Source organism: Hyla sarda, chromosome 8 (genome assembly GCF_029499605.1).
Source record: "Hyla sarda isolate aHylSar1 chromosome 8, aHylSar1.hap1, whole genome shotgun sequence".
Taxonomy (NCBI): domain Eukaryota; kingdom Metazoa; phylum Chordata; class Amphibia; order Anura; family Hylidae; genus Hyla; species Hyla sarda.
Window position 1 is genome coordinate 61,029,482 of NC_079196.1, and position 23,019 is coordinate 61,052,500.

Consider the following 23,019-nt stretch of genomic DNA (forward strand, 5'->3'; position numbering starts at 1 on the left):
TCTGGCACCATAGGGGCTTCCTAAATGTGACATGCCCCCCAGAAACCATTTCAGAAAAACTCACTCTCCAAAATCCCCACAGAGCACTTTACATACACATATGAGGTATTTCCTTACTCGAGAGAAATTGGGTTACACATTTGGGGGGAGATTTCTCTCCTTTTACCCCTTGTAAAAATAAAAAAAAACTGGGTCTACAAGAACATGCGAGTGTAAAAAATTTAGATTTTGAATTTTCTCCTTCATTTTGCTGCTATTCCTGTGAAACACCTAAAGGGTTAACAAACTTTCTGAATGTCATTTTGAATACTTTGAGGGGTGCAGTTTTTATAATGGGGTCATTTATGGGGTATTTCTAATATAAAGGCCCCTCAAATCCATTTCAGAACTGGTCCCTGAAAAATTCTGATTTTGAAAATTGTTTGAAAAATTGGAAAATTTATGTGGAACTTTGAAGCCCTCTGATGTCTTCCAAAAGTAAAAACATGTCAACTTTATGATGCAATCATAAAGTAGACATATTGTAAATGTGAAGCAATATGTAATGTATTTGGAATATCCATTTTCCTTATAAGCAGAAAGTTTCAAGATTAAAAAAAATGCTAAATTTTCACATTTTTCATCTAATTTTGGAATTTTTCACCCAAAAATTATGCAAGCATCGATGAAATTTTACCACTAACATAAAGTAGAATATGTCACGAAAAACATTCTTGGAATCAAAATGTAAAGTAAAAGCGTCCCTTTTTATTATATATCAACCTGCTCCAGAAAGTTAAACAAATTTGTAAATTACTTCTATTAAAAAATCTTAATCCTTTCAGTACTTATGAGCTTCTGAAGTTAAGGTTGTTCTTTTCTGTCTAAATCCTCTCTGATGACACCTGTCTTGGGAAACGCCGAGTTTAGAAGCAAATCCCCATAGCAAACCTCTTCTAAACTTTGCGTTTCCCGAGACAGGTGTCATCAGAGAGGATTTAGACAGAAAAGAACAACCTTAACTTCCGAACCTCATAAGTACTGAAAGGATTAAGATTTTTTAATAGAAGTAATTTACAAAGCTGTTTAACTTTCTGGAGCCAGCTGATATATATATATATATAAAGTTTTTTCCTGGAATACCCCTTTAATGCTTAAAGTGACAGTGGTCAGATGTGCAAATAATGGCCGGGTCCTTAAGGTGAAAATGGGCTGAGTCCTTAAGGGGTTAAGGCCACTGGTTGTCCTTGGTTAGACTATTTTTGGAACTTCATTAACACACCACAAGACCTGCTGGAGATGCTTTAGCACCATTCGACCCCTATCAAAGTAGCTCAGATTGTTACACTTTGCCTTTAGTTCTTCTTCCAATGCATTAATTCCAAGAACTGACTTATGACTTGCTGCCTAATATATCCCACCCCTTGACAGGCGCCACTGTAATGATATAATCAATGTTATTCACTTCACCTGTCATTGGTTTTAATGTTAGGGGCGAATATGTTTTTTTTTTTAATGAAGTATCAGATCTAAGATATGATCTACTACATTTGTAAATTCAATCTATGGATCTCCAGTGATAACTCTTTAATTATAGATGAAGCATGTCCGCAAAGAACTGTGTGGTGCTAGAATTAAGATAAAGAATAGCAAAGCAGCTAGATGTTCATATTTACAACAGCAATGTAAATGAAGTCACCCCCCCCCCCCATGTTGATATATCTTAAGGAGTGTAATTAAGTTACTGATAAGATTAATTTCTCATGTTAAGCATTAGCTGATTAGTTCTCTAAATTAGTCATCATATTCCTTCACAACCCTATAGATCCCGGTTTGTTATTGCTGAGCACGTCCTGATAGATGACTTTCTTCATCTGCAATGAACCCCCTACAAGCCTTAAATAACTTTAGAAATGGTTCCTATTTAATTGATATTACAATCACATGTAAATTACATATTAATTACTTATTGACATAGAGCAGAACATTTTATAGCTACAATAGAAATAAGGTTTGGTATGGATTTGATTTCTCATAAATTATAACAAATTTAAAGGCAATGTCAATATTGGAGGGGAGGCCTTCCCTTTGGTAAGGGCCCCGATAGAGTTAGGTGAAACTTCAGGTAACAATTCGGAAACATAATGCAAAGAGATCATGGAATTCATTTTTAAACCCCATTCAAAGTGAAATAATTACCTAGATATTTTTCCCTAATAGAGCCATGTATTGAAACATGTAATTTTTTTCTAATTTGTTTCTATTTTCTGATTTTATTTAATTCAATAGATAATTTACTGATGACACATTGCTTTTATGGAAATAATTTACTAATTTTCTTCATAGCTTTAGAATGGTTAGATCTAGGGGTCCCCATAGCATCCAGAACATAATCCTGTCCGGCTGCAGCATCATCTCTGTCCCAGCTGAAGCACAGGCTGAGACGAAGTCCAGGAAGTGAGGAAGGGACTGTCACTCTTCTGTCCTATCTATTAGATTCCTGTCTGAAAACAGAGAGGAGGGGGTTACATAGCAGCCATAGAAGTAAATGCATGCTGAGTGAGGGCGGGCCCAGTGCTTGCCTCAAACACGCCCCTTTTTGAGCAGTGGATATTAGAATGAGTGAGAAGCAGAACAGAGGGATTTGTGAGCCAAATACAGTGGTCCCTCAACATACGATGGTAATCCGTTCCAAACGGACCATCGTTTGTTGAAACCATCATATGTTGAGGGATCCGTGCAATGTAAAGTATAGGACAGTGGTCTTCAACCTGCGGACCTCCAGATGTTGCAAAACTACAACACCCAGCATGCCCGGACAGCCGTTGGCTGTCCGGGCATGCTGGGAGTTGTAGTTTTGCAACATCTGGAGGTCCGCAGGTTGAAGACCACTGGTATAGGAAGTTGTACTCACGTGTCCCCGCCGCTCTGGACCGTCACCGCTGCCCTGGATGTCGCCTTCCATCGCTGTCGCCACGTCCCCGGGGTGTCCCCGACACTCCGGCAAGTCCTCTGCTTCCCTGGCATCCTCGCTCTCCGTCGCCGCCATCACGTCTCTACGCACGCCGCTCCTATTGGATGACGGGACGACGTGATGGCGACGATGTAGAGCGCTGACGATGGAGGGGATCCCGAAGAGGATGCGCCGGAGCCCCGAGGACAGGTAAGTGATCGTCAGCGGACCACACGGGGCACCGTAAACGGCTATCTGGTGGCAGCTGAAGCAGTCAGCACTGCCGGATAGCCGTTTATGCGATGGCCCCTACATACAAAAGCATTTGTAATGCATCCCCGGAGCGCTCGCGGCGTCCCTCTGCTTGCAGCTCTCCGGTCGGCGCCGCTGACTGCGAGCGCTGCTCCTCTGTCACCGAAGGGGACGCGAACCGCGGGATGCGACGTGCCCGCTCACGGATCGCATCCCATGTCTCTTACCAGCCGCATCCCCCTTCATTTCCATCCCGGCACGTGTGGCCCCGCTCTCTAGGGCTCTAAAGGGCCAGTGCACCACTAATTGGTGCCGGGCCTAATCAGTGGAAAACACATAAAAACCCACTTCCCCTTCCTGTTCTTGCCGGATCTTGTTGCCCTAGTGCCCTGAGAAAGCGTTTTGTGTATCCCTACCCTGTGTATCCAGACCCTTTGCCATTGCCCCTGACTACGAACCTTTGCCGACTGCCTTGACCTCTTGCTACGTCCGACCTTGCCTTCGCCTTGTCCTTGTGCACCACGCTTATCTCAGCTGTCAGTGAGGTTGAGTCGCTATCAGGGGATACGACCTGGGAGTTACTGCCGCAGCAAGTCGATCCTGCCTTGCGGCGAGCTCTGGTGGAAACCAGTAACTTCTTAGAACCGGTCCCCTGGTACGGCCCACGTCATCGCCTCACTGACACAGAGGATCCACTACCCGCATACCAGTCCGGTTCCTGACAGTAGATCCTGTAGATACTGCGTCCATTCAGTAGATACTGCGTCCATACAGTCCTTCTTCTCCGAAGTACACAGTGTCTTTGAGGAGCCAGCCCAGGCTTCCTCAGCCGAGACGGCTCTTCTGAATCTTGTCCAAGGGAACTCTTCAGTGGGCGAATATGCCATACAGTTCCAAACCCTCGCCTCTGAACTCGCCTGGAACAATGAGGCCCTCTGCGCGACCTTCAAGAAAGGTTTACCCAGCCACATCAAAGATGTTCTGGGCGCACGAGAAATTCCTGCTACTTATCCAGTTGGCCACCCGCATTGATATGCGTTTCTCTGAAAGACGCCAGGAGTTCCGCCAAGAAAAGGATTTTGTTCGCACCAGGCGGTTTCTTCGCTTGGCACCTCTCTTCCAGAGTCTACTGCAACCTACTCCTGTGCCTCCCGCCGAGGAGGCTATGCAAATGGGTCGGTCCCGCTTGACCCAAGAAGAGAGGACTCGCCGTAGAAATGAAAATTTGTGCCTGTACTGTGCTAGAACCGAACATTTCCTAAAGGACTGCCCTATTCGTCCTCTGCGTCAGGGAAACACGCGCACCTAGTTAACGTGGGAGAGGTGTTACTAGGTGTGAATTCATCCTCTCCACGTCTGACTATACCTGTGCGGATTTCTCTACCTGCAAGTACCAATACTTCCTTCTCCGCTGTGGCTTTTCTGGACTCAGGTTCAGCGGGAAATTTAATTGAAGCCTCTCTCATCAATAAATTCAATATCCTTGTTACCCGTCTCGTCAAACCTCTCTTAATTTCATCTGTGAATGGAGAAAGACTGGTCTGCACCGTGCGTTATCGCACAGAACCTCTGCTCATGAGCGTTGGAGATCTCCATCATGAGAGTGTTGAATTTTTTGTATTACCCAACTGTACATCTGAAAATCTTCATGGTCTGCCCGGGCTCCAGCACCTACCCTCGACTGGGCCACTGTGGTCATTAAAAATTGTGGATCTTCCTGCCACAAACAATGTCTCAAGTCTGTTCCTACCTGTCAAGTCTCCTTCGCCACACCATTGCCAGGCCTTCCTAAAGCCTATCAGGACTACTCTGATGTTTTCTCTAAAAAGCAAGCAGAAGTCTTACCGCCACACAGACCCTTCGACTGTCCTATTGATTTGCTTCCTGGCACAACTCCACCCCGTGGCAGAATTTTCCCACTATCCGCTCTTGAAACGCAGGCCATGTCTGAATATATACAAGAAAACCTTTAAAAAGGTTTTATCCGAAAATCTTCATTTCCTGCAGGAGCAGGCTTCTTTTTCGTTGCAAAAAAAGATGGGTCCCTATGGCCTTGCATTGATTACCGCGGTCTTAACAAAATCACTGTAAAGAACCTTTATCCTCTGCCTCTCATCTCAGAACAATTTGATCGCCTGCGGGGAGCAAAAATTTTTACCAAGCTCAATCTCAGGGGTGCCTATAATCTCATCCGTATTCGAGAAGGTGATGAATGGTAAACCCCCTTTAATACTAGAGATGGACACTTTGAGTACCTTGTCATGCCCTTTGGGCTTTGCAACGCCCCTGCAGTCTTTCAGGACTTTGTCAATGAGATTTTTCGGGACTTGCTGAATTCCTGTTTGGTAGTCTATCTTGATGACATCCTCATTTTCTCCCCCAACCTAGACGAACACCGCCTCCATGTCCGTCAAGTGCTTCAGCTCCTACGCAAAAACCAACTTTATGCCAAAATTGAAAAATGTCTCTTTGAGCGCAGCAATCTACCCTTCCTGGGATACATAGTGTCCGGTCAAGGCCTTCAAATGGACCCTGACAAGCTATCGGCTGTAATAGATTGGCCACGCCCCACTGGTCTGCGAGCTATCAAACGGCCATCTCATGTTGAAATTATCGTATGTCGGGGCCATCGTAGGTCGGGGGGTCACTGCACAGAATCTGGATACATAAAAAACACATGTAAAACATCTGCATGCCCTAGTGAGTAACATACAGAAGCGTTATTTATTTTCCGTGATATGACAGGTACTTTAAAGATCTAATATTAAGCACAAGAAATGTATACAAATCTGTAAACTGTATAGGCTGCTTTATATATTACAAAACTTTTCTACTGCCGATCGGCATACTCTCCATGAAGTTAATGATAATTTGTTATCCTGTAGATAAAGCAGACAGACAAACGCAACAATACCATAGAAGAACTCGCTTAACGGCGCCACTCTGTACATTTAAAGCATTGAACTCCAGAGTGAGATTCCATCTGTCGCCATAGCCATGGCCTCTGGCATCATCCGCCATACTGGCATTCATTTTATCTTCATTTTCATAGCCATTCCTTGTCTGAATCATTCATTTGTTAATTAAAAATTCCGAAGGGGAAAACTCTCCCCGGTATATACATTCAGCGTGTCACCCGCCAGTCGGCAGTAAATATGAATGTGAATCTCCAAACCCAACATTGTGTGCTACAGTGTCACCGTGATCATATAACTTTACTCCATCACTTATGCCAGCACAGATGTGTAATATTGTAGAAAGCAAGGCATATGGAGTGAGTCGGTAGAGCACTTTTTTTTGCTACACATTCCTTATACTTTTCCCTGCACTGAACTGGCTTGAAAACATAACATTTTGCAGAGACAGATGGAATGTAGTTAGTTCCCGAACCAAATGAATGAATAAATGTACAAACTCCAGGTTGATGTTGGCATACATAGTTGGACCAGTCAGGCTGCTCTATAAACTCTTAAAGCGAAATTGCAGCTGAAACGGAAAGTGCATTCTTGGATAGACTGTATTTGCATCCCGTCCCCAAAAGTTTGACTTACCTGGGGTCACAACAGTGTCTGTGATGTGAGAATGTAGGTGGTCTTTTTTGCCAAAACATATCTGCAGAAACCAGCACAGAGGGCAGAGATCTTTTTGAAAGCATCATTGTATAGCTGTAAGGGCAGTGTTTCCCAAACAGAGAGCCTCCAGCTGTTGCAAAATTACTACTCCCAGCATGCCCAGACAGCCAAAGGCTGTCCGGGCATGCTAGGAGTTATAGTTTTGCAACAGCTAGAGGCTCTCTATTTGGAAAACTCTGTGTTAGGGTATAAAAGTAAACTTCACTTTTCCTTTATCAGCAGAGTGGCAAGAAGGTGGGGCAGAGCTGCTCAAGTGCCACAGCCTGGCATGCCTCCTCACTTGCTCCCATCTCCCATTCCTTCTCGTGACTGATATACAAAGCCCTATATGTCAGTCAGGGGGCACTTGTTCACCTCGACCCCGCCTTCTTGGCACTTGGATGAGAAATAAAACAAGTGATTTTATAAATGTGGCCACCACTATCCGCTTCAGGAAAGGAGCGGTTTTCTTTTTATGCCCTTTCCCTTTAAATGGGCACTGTCAAAATCAAAAACGTTTTATGTTGTACATCTTGGCAAAACATTAACCTTTCTAATTCACTTTATTTAAAAAAAAAAAAAGATCTCTTTTTTAAGGCAATTATGGCTTTTTTTATTTAAATTTTTTAACACAAACAAAACACCACTAGGGGTCTCCAAACCATCCAGAACATAATCCTGTCTGGCTGCAGCATCATCTTTGTCCCAGATGAAGCACAGGCATTGACAAAGTCCAGTAAGTGAGGGAGAGACTAGCACTCCTCTGTGCTCACTCCTGTAGTGTCTATCAGGCTCCTGTCTGAAAACAGAGAGGAAGTAGTTAAATAGCAGCCTGCAGTGATTGGATGAAGAGACCCAGCACAGCAGACTCAGGGAAGAAGTGAATGCATGGTGAGTGAGGGCAGGCTCAGTGTTTGCCTTGGACACACCCCTTCCTGAGCAGTGGATGTCAGAATGAGTGAGCACCAGAACAGAGGGATTTGTGAGCCAAATACGGAAGCTAGACACATAAAAACATGGAAGCATCTCCATGACCTTGTGAGTAACATGTAGAAGCATTTTTTTTTTTAAACAGAGAGCTGCTGAAATCTGGTAATTTTTATAAATATTACGTGAACCTTTTGATGCTATATAAGAAAAATCTACAAATTAGGCCTGTCATGTAGTTTATTGGCATGTCCGCATAAAAAGAACAAGGTACACAAACCACGTTGTAAATCTGCCATAGACTATCCCATAATAGAAGACCTGGTGCTAAATCAATCCAGAATACTTAACTGGCAAAGGGGCAATTTTTCAGCCAAGAGGATATTTGTGATGCATGAAGTCAGTGGGTAGTGGTAAGAGTCCAGGTATGGGTATTGGACCTCATTGAGTGTTCATCTGGAATATATCAGAATTTTAATCTGATTTAAAAAAAAAATTCCCTTTAAATATTTTTCAACTGTATAATTTTAAGGACGTTACACCAACAAAATACAGTAATTTTTTTTATTTCTATGAGAAAAAGAACAAATAAAAACAGAGCCATAAATGTCATCTTCAAAACATGCTGTTTAAAAACAAGACTGGATTTAACAACGTACAATAATAACATAAATGGTGGAGTAGAATCTAAAAAAAAGAAAGAAATAAAAGATACAAACTTAGTGGCACAATAATAGCCAGAAATTGTGATATACAGTGACCACAAGTCAGGTTATGTTGGGAAAAGAGGGTGCATGTTAGATTGCCATGAGATATGATTTTATGTGTGTGTGCAGAATAGGAATACACACACGTATAATCAATAAAGGTCTACAATAATATAACTATAGAAATAGAACTTGCAATGTCCAACATGCAGAATAGAACGTACATTCAAACTCAGACTTGATTGGTCTTAATGAACCAAATAAACCTTCAAAAAAAACTGTGAAAACATAAAAAACTTAAAACTCAAGCCGTATTTACATAACGAGTTCTGTCACATTTCAGAGTGCAACACTAAGTACTGACCTGTGAACATTGAGTACCCATAACAAAACATATTGTAGCCCACTGCAATGACGTTCTCACTTATCCTGTTCTGGTTGCTACTTCTACACAAGATGATGACATAAATTTATACTATAATTGAAATGATAAGAATTACAAGTGTGAATGCACAGTGGAGGAAGCCAGTTTGTGTGCTAACCAACTATTCTTTAGAACGATGCCTCGTGTGGGAGGGTACATGATAGGAGGAGATATAGTCCACCCAACTACATTTTACTTATCATCTTTTCAGGATATTAACAAATTGTATCAGGCCTCAGGAATGTCAAATCCATCATTACTGTTCCCTATTAAAGAGGTTATTTTAGGATCTAAAGTTATATACTATCCACAGGATAAGGGATAACTAGCTGTAGCTGATTGATAGGGGTCTGTGTCCAACCACTAAGGTCAATTGTTTCCCACATGTTCGGCCAATGCTCTGTTCATTCATATATTAAAGGATACAGTTGTGTGTGTGTATATATATAAAACTAAAGGTGAAAGACAGCACCAGAGATCAACCTCTGTGAATGTGATCATCCAGGCAGCTAACCCAGAGTCCAAAGTACAGCAGAAAGTCCAAGATCAAAGCACCAACCAGGCCACGGATTGTAAAGCAGACTTAGATTTTATTTCTCATCTAATGCTTACGATCTGTGGCCTGGTTGGCATTGTGATTTTGAACTTTGTGCTGTATATACAAATATATATTAAACATGCTTATTTAAAGGGGTATTCCAGTTATGAATAATAAAATCCCCTTTCCACAGGATAGGAGATAATTGTTTATAGAGTGGGGTCCGGCCTGTGGGACCCCCCGTGATCTCCAGAACGTGGCAAGGCCCTCCATGCTGAGTGCTCCTTTTCCCACCTTTGGAGATGAACTGGTCTCGGCAGTGATGGGCCACTCACAGGTCACAGCAATGTTCTGTCTCAGGTTATGACTAAAGGAAGTCTTATTGGCTCAATAGACAAGCGTTTGGTTACATGAAAGCGATTAGGCTTAGACTTTTTGCTGGGAACAAGGCAGAAGAGCTGCTTCTTCTATAGTCTATGCACAGAGTTGGTCACATGCCAACAAAAGAGAGCATATAGAGGAGTAACCAAAAATAAAGCCGCCTAGCAATGTAGCATTTTTGTCTGGGATCCTTTTCAACCTAACGTTATAGTTCTATAAGGAAGCATTCAATGATTCTATAATTGGTATTTTATAGCTAAACAAATAACTTATAGCCTTCTCTAAGGTCATGCATGGTCCGTTAGCTTGAATTGTCCCCTCGTAAAGCTTGCTCTATTAAAGACAACTCTGAGGGACACAAAATACTTTTATGTCTAGCTTAACAAAGTGGCTGCCATCACATGTACACCAACATCTTTGAGGACCTCACCAAATTTTGAAAAATTTAAATGTTAAATGCAATGTGACACGTAATAACACTATAAACTCAATTTCTAAGCTAGTAGGCACTGCTGGCTGCAGTCGAAAATCTCTTGTGATCGCTTTGTTAAGAACTATCTAATGAATGTCTATACAAATAGTGCAGATAGCAAATAGGAATATATTATATTTCTAGTGTTCCTAGTGTTAAAAAATGGCAGACGTAAGATTCCTTTTCACACACACAAATTTGTACCTGAGCTGAACTGTAAGCTTGACAACCTTATCTTTGTCTTCTGCTGTATGTCATGGACTAGTTTTTTTCCTAGCTGTCAACATCTCAGTGAATGATCAAAAGATCACTTTACTGGGGAAGGCAGATGAGCCTATACATAAAGTGAAAAAACTATGCACACACCGGATGTCAGACCTTGAAACAAAAATGACTGTCATACACTTCTCGTGGACTTTAAATACATTGTAGTTTATACAATATACTATGCACAACAGTAACAAATAAGGAGAATTTCACCCAACAATATAAATAAACAAGATGTGGCACTGGCCAGTTAGAGACAGTGGCACTTTAACTAGTGCTTGTTTCTTGTGATAACCTATGGATTGTAACAATATGGCGGATGACAACAGTGCAGATACACATTCATAAAATACATAATGCTAATATATATGTTTTGTGTAGAAACATATTTACATAGTATAAAAAAACAAGACATGAGAACCATGCTATATCAAGAAATGTGATGCATCCAGTGTATCTCAACAGACTAAAAGAGAAAAAAAAAAGCATTCTAGATAATATTACTTTAGGTGCAAAGTATATGTCTATTATATCACCCCTAACTATCCCTAGTAGAGTGGATCCTAAATATTGTCCCATAATCAATGTATACCTTATTGTTATAACTCGAATGATAAAGGGATCACACTGAATGAGTTGATCTATAACTGTTAACATTATGACACTGGCTGTGTAGTAAATTACTACATGTAAAGGACATTTGGGATTGGCCCATCATAGACTCTGGAGGCATATCGCAAGAATATGCCACCAATGTTTAACCACCATGAAACCTACTGATTGTTAAAACATAGAAGGTGATTATTTAATTAACCATCCATAAAGACACCTGGAGAAAGCTATGGGAAGCCCTTAGGAGGACACAGTGGCCTAATGTTTCATTTGAGCAATCAACGGCGGTCACAAAGGTGGGATCAGTCATTAGTAGAAAATCCTAGTAATCCTAGCTACCAACATCTGTGATGAGCCTGCACCTAGAATAACGCCATTCTCTATGCATTATTACAAGCTCATGGGATTTTGTAAAGGGAACCTATCATCACTCTCATGATACTTGAACCAAAAGTCATTGGGGCGGTCCCTGGTAGCTTCTGCTTGATCTTGCAATCAATGCTGGTGGGGTAGGCAGAATCCACTGGGAACCGCCCGTAACTTATGGTTCAGGCACCATAAAAGTGATGACAGGTTCCTTTTTAAAATTGAGATGATCATAACAAATTTGATCTGGCTTGAAATAATTCTTCCTTGGGCTCTGTCAAACCACATGGTTGTTGTGCTTTATCAAACAGTGTAGACAGGAGGAGTAGAAATATTGCATGATGTTTAATGACAATACGGTCAGGTTCTCACATCGAGGGGAAAGCCTAAAAAGATGGCTCTTGATTCCCTAGTGCCAGTAACCACCAAGTAAGTACAAGTTATCAATAAACTGCACATTTTTATGCATCCATGGCTACACTTTGAGGAAAGTGAGTATGAAGTCTTAAACTTTTAATTTCGTTATGCCAATGATTACTTGTCGTGTCCATCAGAGCTGAAGTTTCAAAAATTACTATATACAATGTTTCTAATGTAAAACCTCCTAAAAAGGTTTTAATGAAATAAGAAAATAGGATCAGAAAGGGCAACACCCCATTCAAACTATATAGATTGGATATAGTGGTTTACCTTCAAAAATAACCTGACCCAACAAGGCCACTTGCAATTTGAACCCGTTCTCCCATAAATATAAAGGCTTAATTTATCCAAAATATATCTAAATACAATGAACTTTTCTATGATAACCTCTGTTCCTACAAAGATTTCTTTGGTGATTTAGTTTTGTTAAGGGCTAGTTTCAGCTTCAGCTATGGCTATGATAGAATTCTATATTTTGTGATACATTGTAGGGTCATTTTTTTACGAGAAGATGCATCTGTGCTTTATCATTGAATAGAATTAGATGAATTGCCAATTTGTAACAGAGACAGCTATATGGCTATTGAAATGATCAATGTATTGGTAATGAAGGATGACTGTGGTTACCTACTGTAGGTCTTAATGTGTTTGACCACTTTGACCTATGAAACCTTAGGTTCAGTGAACTACAGTTGTACATCGGTGTGACACTTGACCTAATATTGACAGGGCAACACTGATTTTAAACTAAAGATAAAAAGCATTGCCGACAATGAAAAGGAGGTAGACATAGTTTAGTCTGAAGCTACTCTGACCCATTATCATATATATAGCTGACAAGTAACAGTCGCATCTCAATGTAGTCTCATAGATTAGTAGACTCAAAAATATACAACATTTAAATGGTATGGTACATGAGTTGAAATTGTGATATCATTCTACTGTATAGCTAAACATTATGTAAGCACATAGATAACCTAAATTTGTCAAATATAACAAGAAAATAGCTAAATTTGTTTGAAATCATAGAATTTATCTGCATAGTTTGTTTAGTCTTTGGGCAATCTGGAAATAAGCTGCCATTGGAGTTTCCCCTTCATTTTTTGAGGTGGATCCAAAAAGAAAGTAAAGAAAGTGAAAAGAAAGTAACATGAACCTACGAGAAGCATGGTTCTAAAATAATGCAAGTATAAAGTACTGTAAAACAAAAAAACACACCAGGCAGGCACGACTTCCTTCTGTGTACGTACATAGGAGATGCATACACTAAATAAAAATTGTCTGCTTTAGCTTAGTGATGGATGATTATATTGTGCATTGGAGTCACTGTGCTGCATGGGTTAAGCTTAGTAGGTTGAAGTCTGCCAGTGTCCCATCCACAATACAGCAACAGCTAATATTTTGCAAAGCTCAGATGAGTGCCGTTTATTGTCTCAGACAGCGAAATTTCCATGTGGCGCCTTAGTATATTTCTTCACTGTTACCACAGTTCCTTACGTCTTTAGCTTCAATCCACCGAGCTTCCAAGCAAAAGCCAAGCCATGACCACTATCTCTCCATCTATAAAAGCATGGCTGCGGTAACTTAAGTAAACAGCTAAGCTTATGACAGCCTTTTAATGCAACTCTCAGGTGTAGCAGCAGCTTTCTTGTGGGCTTAAGTCTTCAGGAGACACTCCATGGCTGGCTGAGGTGAAGACGCTGGAGTTGGGAATGAGGTGGTGGATGAAGTGTCCCCCTGTGACACCAGTCTGTTTTGGTGCAGTTCTTCCCACTTGGACCGATTTGTGATCACAGAATCCAGCATAGGCTTTAGTTTTCCATTTATTTTCACAAGAGTCTGCAAAGTATAGCAAATGACAAACAAAGTAAGACATAAGTAAATCTGTGCATATGTAACAATGCTGGATCTGGATTTCATGCTGTCTGAACAACAAATCATCAAGGTGATCCCTAGGGACATAACACATTACTTTGCTAGCTTATAACAAAATCTGAAGTGAGTGTGTTACATAAAAATTGAATGATAAGGTAATCATAGACATTGCTTAGTCCCCTAACAGTTTTATAACTTCCATTTAGTGGTCTGAATGCTACTCTCTCTAAAATATAGTTTATGTCTCCAGACTCTTCAGAGGTTCTACCGCATTTTCAAACACCTGTTATTAGGGGGCAGCCATGCTACTGTTAGGTAGCTTCGTCTCATATCAGTGTTTCCCAACCTCCGTGGGGAACCCCTACCGGAGTTGACGAGCAAAAATTAAAATAAAAAGGAAACAGTCGTAATGCACAATATCAATTTATCTGTGATAGTGGACAAAGGTGAAAGGGGGTAACAGAGGGGTGACAAAGGGGAGTGGACAGGGGTGAAAGAGGGGTGCACTACCTTAATTAAGCGGAGCTGAGCCGTTCTTCTGCGGGGGGGCAGTGAAGAATCGGTGGACCAGGTAGAATCAGGTGGGCCGGGTAGAAACCCGGGGGCGGGAACAGTCCTCCTGGGGGTGGGGAACAGTCCTCCTGGGGGGGCGGGAACAATCCGCGCACTACCCCCATTGCATTCATCCCATTCCCGGCCTGCGCGCCTGTGACTCACTCATGGCGCTCCAGGGGGAGGGGGACGCTGTGTGCGCAGTGCGCACATTCACGCAATGTGCACACAGGCTTCCTTTCCCCCCTGTGCCCGCATGATTCACAGGCACGTAGGTCGGGGCAGGAGATTGTAAAAAGTAAATTGCCTCCTGGAGCCTGCAGAACCCCCGGCAGTTCTCGACAGAGCCCCAAGGTTCCGGGAAACTCGGGTTGGGAATCACTGTCTCATATTGACAAAGTTTAAGTTCTGACTGCTAAGTTTGCTTATCCAGTGTTTTTGGTAGAAGGAAGTGTATTGTCCACTGCATGGATATCGATAAATGACCTTGTGTTTTTTTTTTTTTTGTGTCAAAAACCACAGCAGACTAGCTTAAAACCTTAAATGTGATATTCTTAAAGGGAGACTATCATGACTTTCATGCTGCCTGAGCCAAGGGGCTACTACCCACCTTACCAGCCTTAATTGATAAATCTCTCTCTGTTTGAGTAATGGGAGAGATCTATCAATTAAGGTTGATGAGGTAAGGGAATGACTTGATGGCATGTGGTTCAGGCAGCATGAAAGTGATGATAGGTTAACTTTAAATAGACAAATGTGTCCTGTCAAAAGGCAAGTTACAAACTTAAGACCCCCTCTTCTACTACTTCTTTCATTCTAATTCAGTTTTAAAATAATATTTGGCTTTACTTTACCCTTACAAGTTAGAGGCATTCAAGACCAGGAATATTATTTTATCAAGAAAAGATTGTTCTACAAATGACATTATATTTCATGTATAATGGTACTTTAAATCTCTCTTCTTTTTAAAATTTCCCTGAAATCCTAAACATCTGAAATAATTTCTTTTATTGTAAAATTGCATACAGTGTTCACGATGTAAGAGCTTAGATCCTTACCATGCTCTGTACCCATTCATCTTACCAGATGGAATTTTTATTGTTCATTCAATAACATATTACTGCCTAATTAATGGTGGAGTAATGCCTTGATAAATTGTCATTAAATCCCAGCACAGCGGAAAACCGATGCCAGCCAAAATCACTAAAAACCTTGAAATGTAGAGATGCCACTAGTGCCACACTTCTTCCCGGGTATACCAATTTAGACAAAGACACTCATGGTCTTGCAAATCACACATTTAAACTAGGGATGAGGGAATCAAATCTGACAAATCCGAATTCGTTATGAATTTCGGTAAAAATTTGTTTCGCCACTAATCCGAATATTGCTGCATTTTGATTTCACGAATTGCTTCATTAAACTCCATTTAGTGTGGTCCAGGCTCCACGGCATCTAAGATGGCGGCTCCACCTATCAGCAGCCAGCCACCCCTGTGATGTCACAGCCCTATATAATCTGCAGCCATCTTGTGGCTAGTCAGCGTTCTATTGCAGATAGAGAGGGACAGAGAGCAGTGTGAGCCAGCAAAAAGTACACACCTGCTGCTGTTCTAGACAAATACTGTTTTAAGCATAATGGAGCGTATTGTCCTCCCCTCAAATACGCACTAAGTATATCAGGCAGAGAAGTGCCAGGATGTGCACAGAGGAGTGGCAGAGGCCTAAATTCATCAGACGCAGGCAGAGGTCGCAGCAGACTAGGGGCGAGTGGCAGCAGGAGTCCCAGCGAGAAGCCTGAGCTCCCGTTATCAGCCAGCGGTTGTCTCTTGACCAGAAACCCATCTGCCATCATCGATTGGTTAACACGGTCATCCACTTCAACACAAGTGACATCTGATACCCCCAGTCAACAGTCAGTGGGTTCCACAGACACAACCCTCAGTTAGCATGGCCTCGGAGCAGTCCTTGTCCTCCCATTGCCTCTGTCCTATGCTGTTCCCTCCCCCACAGAAGTATCGTATGCTGTGGGTTCAGCTCAACTATTTAGTGAGGACGATCTACTAGAGGACAGTCAGCTGCTACTGCCCAGCCAAGAAGTGGAGGAGAGATCCACAGCTTCTTCCGCTAGGTGGGCAAATAGCGGTGAGGAGAGTGGCGTGGGAGGGGTGTTGCGAGCATTCAGGCTCCTGAAGCAGACACTGTTGAGGAACCTGAGGAGGACACAACTTGATGATGATGAAGCCGATCGCACTTGGGAGCCGGGTGCAGAACTTGGTTCATCATCAGGAGAAGAGAGTTGCAGGTTTTCCATGAGGCAGCAGCTGAGCCAGCAAGGCGGTAGCATGGTTGGCAGTCAGCATGGTGGCAGAAGTGGAAAGTCTGGAGCCAAACGTGCCCGGGGTAGACCACCTGCTTCGCAGCAGCCTACCTTCCCGGGAGGTAGTTGAACAGGGGTTCCTGGAGTCGGCCGCAGTAGCAGTCAATCAGTGCGGACCACTACTGCGGTGTGGCAGTTTTTCATCAAGCATCCGGAGGAGGTTAACATGGCCACATGCAAGATGTGTCGGCAGAAGTTTAAGCATGGCCAGGGTCCCAATGTTGGCAACATGGCCCTGGGTCAACATATGCAACGTCACCATAAAGCAGCCTGGGAGAACCGTGGCTCCAATGTGCTGGTCCAGCCTGCTGCATTACTCAGTCACATGCTGGTCCCTATTTCAGCCAGCCAAGGCTCCACCACCTCAGCTGAAGGGAGCTGTCTGTCATACCCATCTTCTCTCGCTCCAGATGCTCCTGCTCCTCCTACTTCGAGTCAGTCATTCTGCCAGCAATCCATCAGTGAAGCCATGTCCAAGAGACAACACCATGCACCCACTCATCCAACGGTGCAGAAGCTGAATGTGCTCCTGTCCAAGTTGCTGGTGCTTTAGTCCCTCCCTTTTCAAGTGGTGGACTCTGCACCTTTCAGAGAACTGATGGTTTGTGCCGAGCAGAGGTGGAGACTCCCAAGCCATCATTTCTTTGCGAAAAAGGCAGTACCAGCCCTGCACAATTTTGTAGAACAGAAGGTGGGCCAGTCCTTTCGGTGTGTACCAAAGTGCATGGCAGCGCTGATGTGTGGAGCTGTAACTACAGTCAGGGACAATACTTGTCCTTTACGGCCCACTGGGTGAATGTGCTTCCTGCACAGCCACAACAGTAACATAAACAGGTCACGCCGCTTCCGTCTCCATGCTCTCAGGCCATTGGTCCTGTGACAGTGTGTGACTCCGCCTCCTCATCCTCCACCGTGTCCTTCCTGAAGTGTTCTCCCCATCTGCATGACATCCTAACAATGGGGAGGAAACTTTGCAGCCACTTGTACACCGCAAAGCACACCCTCCTTAAGCTGCAGCGTCAGAACGGCATCCCCCCAACATAGTCTGATTTGCGACGTTTCCACATGTTGGAATTCCACCCTCCATATGTTGGACTGACTATACGAACAGAGAAGACCCATCACTGATTTCTTGATGATCCAAGTGGATAGGGGGACTTAAACCCTGTTTAACTTCAATGTCAACCAGTGGCAGCTCATATGTGACACCTGATGTTTTCTCAGGCCCTTTGAGGAAGTCACATTATTAGTCAGTGGCCAGGATTACGGGATGAACAGCGTCATTCCACTGCTTCAAATACTACAGTGGCTGGTCAGGGCACTGGAGACATGGTGCCTACATCTCACGGCCACATGAGCCCTGTGGAGGCTGAACTGGAAGAGGAGGGGGACAGTGGAGCACAGCTTAGGTTTTGAGAAATGGGTGATTTTTCTAGTCATCTGACAGGAGAGGAGGAGTAGGAGCAGCTAGAGGGTGATGAGGAAGACAAGACAGAGGACCCAGACACATCGTGGCAGTATGCAGTAGAGATGGAGGCAGGGAGTCCCTCTGAGTCACTTGCACAAATGTCACGATGCATGCTCACTTGCTTGAGTAGCGACCGCAGAATTGTCACCGTTCGGCAACGGGATGACTTATGGCTCTCCACCTTATTGGACCCTTGCTACTGGCACAAAATGGGGGCCTTTTTTACACCCACTGACAGGGAGGACAAACTGACCTACTACAGAGACATCCTATGTAGTCAGTTGGCCAATGCCTATCTGCGCCATCGTCCATCCTCTCGCAGGTCTGACTTGGGGGGGCCTCTGCGCTCACCTTCCACTGCCATGGCTGCTGGGGAGGGGTTGGGTTGGCTGGAGCAGTACCAGCTCCATCAGCAGCCTGAGTCTACAGTCACTGATGAGTAGCTTTGATCACCCGCACAGTGAAGCAGCTCATCAGCAGCAGGTAGACCTGGAACAGGACCTGAACCAGCAGGTGGTGGCATACATTGACAAGCCCATGCCAACACACCTTCAAGATCTGCTGGACTTCTGGGAAGCCAAACCTGATTTGTGGCCACAACTAGCAGAGTTTGCCCTGGAAAAGCTGTCCTTCCCAGCCAATAGTGTGCCATTGGAGCAAGTGTTTAGTGCAGCAGGGGGCCATAGTAACCCCAAGGAGAACTTGTCTGTCAACGAAAAATGTGGAGAAACTGACTTTTGTGAAGATGAAGCAGGCATTGATCAGCCAGAATTTCCATCCACCAATGCCTGATGCATCAGAGTAGATTGATCATGGTGCCACACCAACACTTCACAAATATGGATAGTGCAAAACATATTTAAGGTGCTGCTCCCCAGTTACAGAAATTCCTCCACATCAGACCACAAGTTAGTATTGAGGATATGCATTAGCTAAAACTTAACTTTTCTTAAGATAAAATATATGGACCCCAACTTTTTTTTTTTATATCTAAGTAAAGGAAAGGTGTGCAAAAAACACCATGTGCCACCTACACCACCAAGTATTGATGTGATGCAAAGACCTCTAAAAGGTGGAACGGAACAATGAATGGTCCATTGTAACCGGTGGGGGTAAAAACTTCCCCTGTAAGGCCCTACTCTCACATTATTAATTACCTTCTTGGCAAGTGTTACTCGTCCTAAAAAGGGGGTGGCCCCACACAGAAACCTCTTCCCATTTCCACCTGAAAATACTGCCATTTCCCAGGGTTATTAGGTGGAAAGAGGGAGAGTTTCCTGTGTGGGGCCACCCTTTTTAGGGCGAGTGACACTTGCCAAGAAGGGAATTAATGCTAGAGTAGGGCCTTACAGTGGAAGTTTTTACCCCCAGCGGTTACCATACCTTGTTCCCTTCCACCTTTTAGAGGTCTTTGTATCACATCAATACTTGGTGGTGTAGGTGGCACATGGTGTTTTATGCACAACTTTCCTTTTGTTTGATTTGCAAACATTTTTGGGTACATATATTTTATCCTTAGAATATTATTAAAAGTTACGTTTTACATAATGCATATCCTCAATACTTACTTGTGCATACTAACACTTTTACAAAAGAGACCGTTTTCTTCTGCCTACCTGCCTCAGCTACTATTCTGATCCTGCCACGCATCTGATGCCAAGTTCTCCTTTTTTCAGCCACCTTCGTACTGGTATTGCCACCCACTGCCCCACTCTATCACCGGGTCACTTTCAGGACTCCTTATGCTGTTGATGCCACCTCCAGACTGTCTCATTCTTCCACCATATGTTCTCCTCATGCTGATGCCAGCTCCAGGCTGTGTCATTCTGCCACCATATGTTCTCCTCATGCTGATACCAGCTCCAGGCTGTGCCATTCTGCCACCATATGTTCTCCTCATGCTGATGCCAGCTCCAGGCAGTCTCATGCTGCCACCATATGTTCTCCTCATGATAATGCCAGCTCCAGGCTATCTCATACTGCCACCATATGTTCTCCTCATGCTGATGCCAGCTCCAGGCTGTCTCATACTGCCACCATATATTCTCCTCATGCTGATGCCAGTTCCAGGCTGTCTCATACTGCCACCATGTGTTCTCCTCATGCTGATGCCAGCTCCAGGCTGTCTCATGCTGCCACCATATGTTCTCCTCATGCTGATGTCAGCTCCAGGCTGTCTCATTCTGCCACCATATGTTCTCCTTATGCTGATGCCAGCTCCAGGTTGTCTCATTCTGCCACCATATATTCTCCTCATGCTGATGCCAGTTCCAGGCTGTCTCATACTGCCACCATGTGATCTCCTCATGCTGATGCCAGCTCCAGGCTGTCTCATGCTGCCACCATATGTTCTCCTCATGCTGATTCCAGCTCCAGGCTGTCTCGTGCAGCCACTATATGGCCTCCTCATGCTACTGCTAACTCCAGGCTGTGTCATTCAGCCACTACAATGTCTCCTCTTGCTGCCGCCAACTCCAGGCTGTTTCATTCAGCTACTATATGGTCTCCTCTTGCTGCTGCCAACTCCAGGCTGTGCAATTCAGCCACAATGTGGTCTACTCATGCTTCTGCCACCTCCAGGCTATGTCATTCAGCAACTATATGGCCTCCTCTTGCTGCCGCCAACTCCAGGCTGTGCCATTCATCCACTATATGGTTTCCTCTTGCTGCAGCCAATTCCAGGATGTGTCATTCAGCCACTATATGGTCTCCTCTTGCTTCTGCCACCTTCAGGCTGTGTCACTGTACCACCATGTGGTCACCTCATGCTGCTGGCATATTAAATAAAACTTTTTAGGTTCATCTATTTGAAATCTTCAATTTAAATGTTTAAAAAAATATTTCTTTTCAATTCTGAGGCCCTATGGTGTCGTCAGGCTGCTACCTCCAGGATCTGTCATTGTGCCGCTCTGTGAAGCCTCTAATCTGCATGTCATACTGAATAACAGTATTAATTCACTAACTTAGCACACTCCCTGTGCATGTTACAGCCAGGCAAAGTGTTCTAAGCCCCTATTAAGGCTCTCCGTAGGCCAGAAATGGCCGTTTTTAATAATGATTCACCGCAAATAAATTCAGACCAAAACAAATTTTGGGGGAAAATTCTGTGAATCGTCCGAATCTAATTTTTCTAAAATTTGCTCATCTCTCATTAAAACTTAAGTAAAAAAGATAAAATTCTGCCAGCCATCTGGCCTAATGAGCCAGGGTTTAAAGGGGTAATCTGCCCCTAAACCTCTTATCCCCTATCATTTGCATAGGATGTCTGATCGCGGGGGTCTTGCCGCTTAGGACCACCATGATCTCGGCAGCGGCACCCTAGACATCCGGTGCACAGAGAAAACTTTGCTCCATGCTGGATGACAGGCAATGCGGGGGTGAGGCTTGTGATGTAATGACCACTCCCCCTCAATGCAAGTCTATGGGAGGGGGCGTGATGTCCACCACACCCCCTCCCATAGACTTGCATTGAGGGGGTGTGACTATGACATCACGAGAGAGGCAGTGATGTCACTAGCCTCTGGCGCTGCACCCAATGCTCTAAACAAATGGGGGGGGGGGGGAGCAGTAGGGAGATTGTGTTGATTATAAAAAATAAGAGCTAATTTCTTCAAAACCACTCCCTGTCTGTCTCCAGGTTGGGTGTGGTTCCGCAGCTCAGGTCCCTTGAAGTGAATGGAGCCAAGTTGTAATACCACACACAATCTGGTGACAGATGGGGAGCTGTTTTTTAAATAATTAGCTCTGCCCCACCTCACCTTCCACCTGTCCACTCCTCTATAGCCGAATGCCTTGTTTAGATGTTTTCACATTTCAAAAACTGTGTTATCCTAGCCTATTTCTAAGCCGTGTGTTCTTGTTAAAGGGGTACTCTGCTGAAAACATCTTATCCCCCTTGTCATTCGGTCCACAAAGCGAACTTCGCTCCGTGCCCGATGACTGGCGATGCCAGATGCCACGCCCCCTCCATTCACGTCTATGGAAGGAGGCGTGGCAGCTATGGACTAGCCACCACACCCCCCTCCCATAGACATGATTGAAGGGGGCGTGGCGTTAAGCTGCAAGTTTCCGTGTTCCAGACGATGCCACTGCCGGCCTGGAGATCGCGGGGGTCCCTAGCAGCGGAACCCCCACAATCTAACATCTTATCCCCTATCCTTTGGATAGGGAATAAGATGTTTTGAGTGGAGTACCCCTTTAACTTCAACAACTAGAAAGCTATTTTACTCCAATTACCTGTAAATTGCCATTGCAATGCTTCTCTAAATATATATTGGAAAGCAGCGACACGCTTATCTGACCACCAAGACTACAAAAAGAACTAGAACCTACATAAATTCTACTCTACACCTGCCCAAGGTCAAAGCACTTTATTTAAATGATAATATCCATACAACCCGGCCCGTTATAATTGAACAATTCAATTGAAACCCCTTGAAGAGGAACGTATAACCAGATAACTGTTTTTTCTTTCTTTTTTTTTCTAGCCCAAGTACACAAATTAGAATGACCCCTTTTTTGTACCTGAAATCTAATTAAAAACTCATTTGATTACTACATCTCTAACTCTCTGTACTTATTAAATTTCTGTAATCAATTTTCTTTTATGAAGCTTCTGGGAAATTATCTGAAAAGCAACACATTTTTCTCTTCCTTGGCATGTTCTTGATCATTTGCTGAATTATGTTTCTAGCACCTGCCTGGGATCTCAATTAATCCTAGAGTTTACTTCGAAAGCCATTTAAGTTTATTTGAGTTCGGTCCAATCGCCTTCCTCCGTTACCTCATTCCATGCTTACAGTTTTTACCTTTCATTTCACTATTTGTTGAGTGGCG

General features: G+C 43.5%; 1 protein-coding gene across 5 annotated transcripts in view; it reads right to left on the bottom strand.

Annotated features, from left to right (window-relative positions):
* Positions 1–23,019, bottom strand: part of PDE11A (phosphodiesterase 11A) — an 807,989-nt gene that overhangs the window by 17,975 nt on the left and 766,995 nt on the right. For 4 of the 5 annotated variants that reach the window (XM_056536200.1, XM_056536203.1, XM_056536204.1 and 1 more), the window contains one exon: positions 8,266–13,748. The exons of the other annotated variant lie outside the window; for it this stretch is intronic. In XM_056536200.1, coding sequence (XP_056392175.1) covers positions 13,566–13,748 — 183 coding nt within the window. In that variant the 3' untranslated portion in view covers positions 8,266–13,565. Of the gene's footprint in view, positions 1–8,265; positions 13,749–23,019 lie in introns of those variants that run through there. 5 annotated transcript variants of the gene reach the window in all.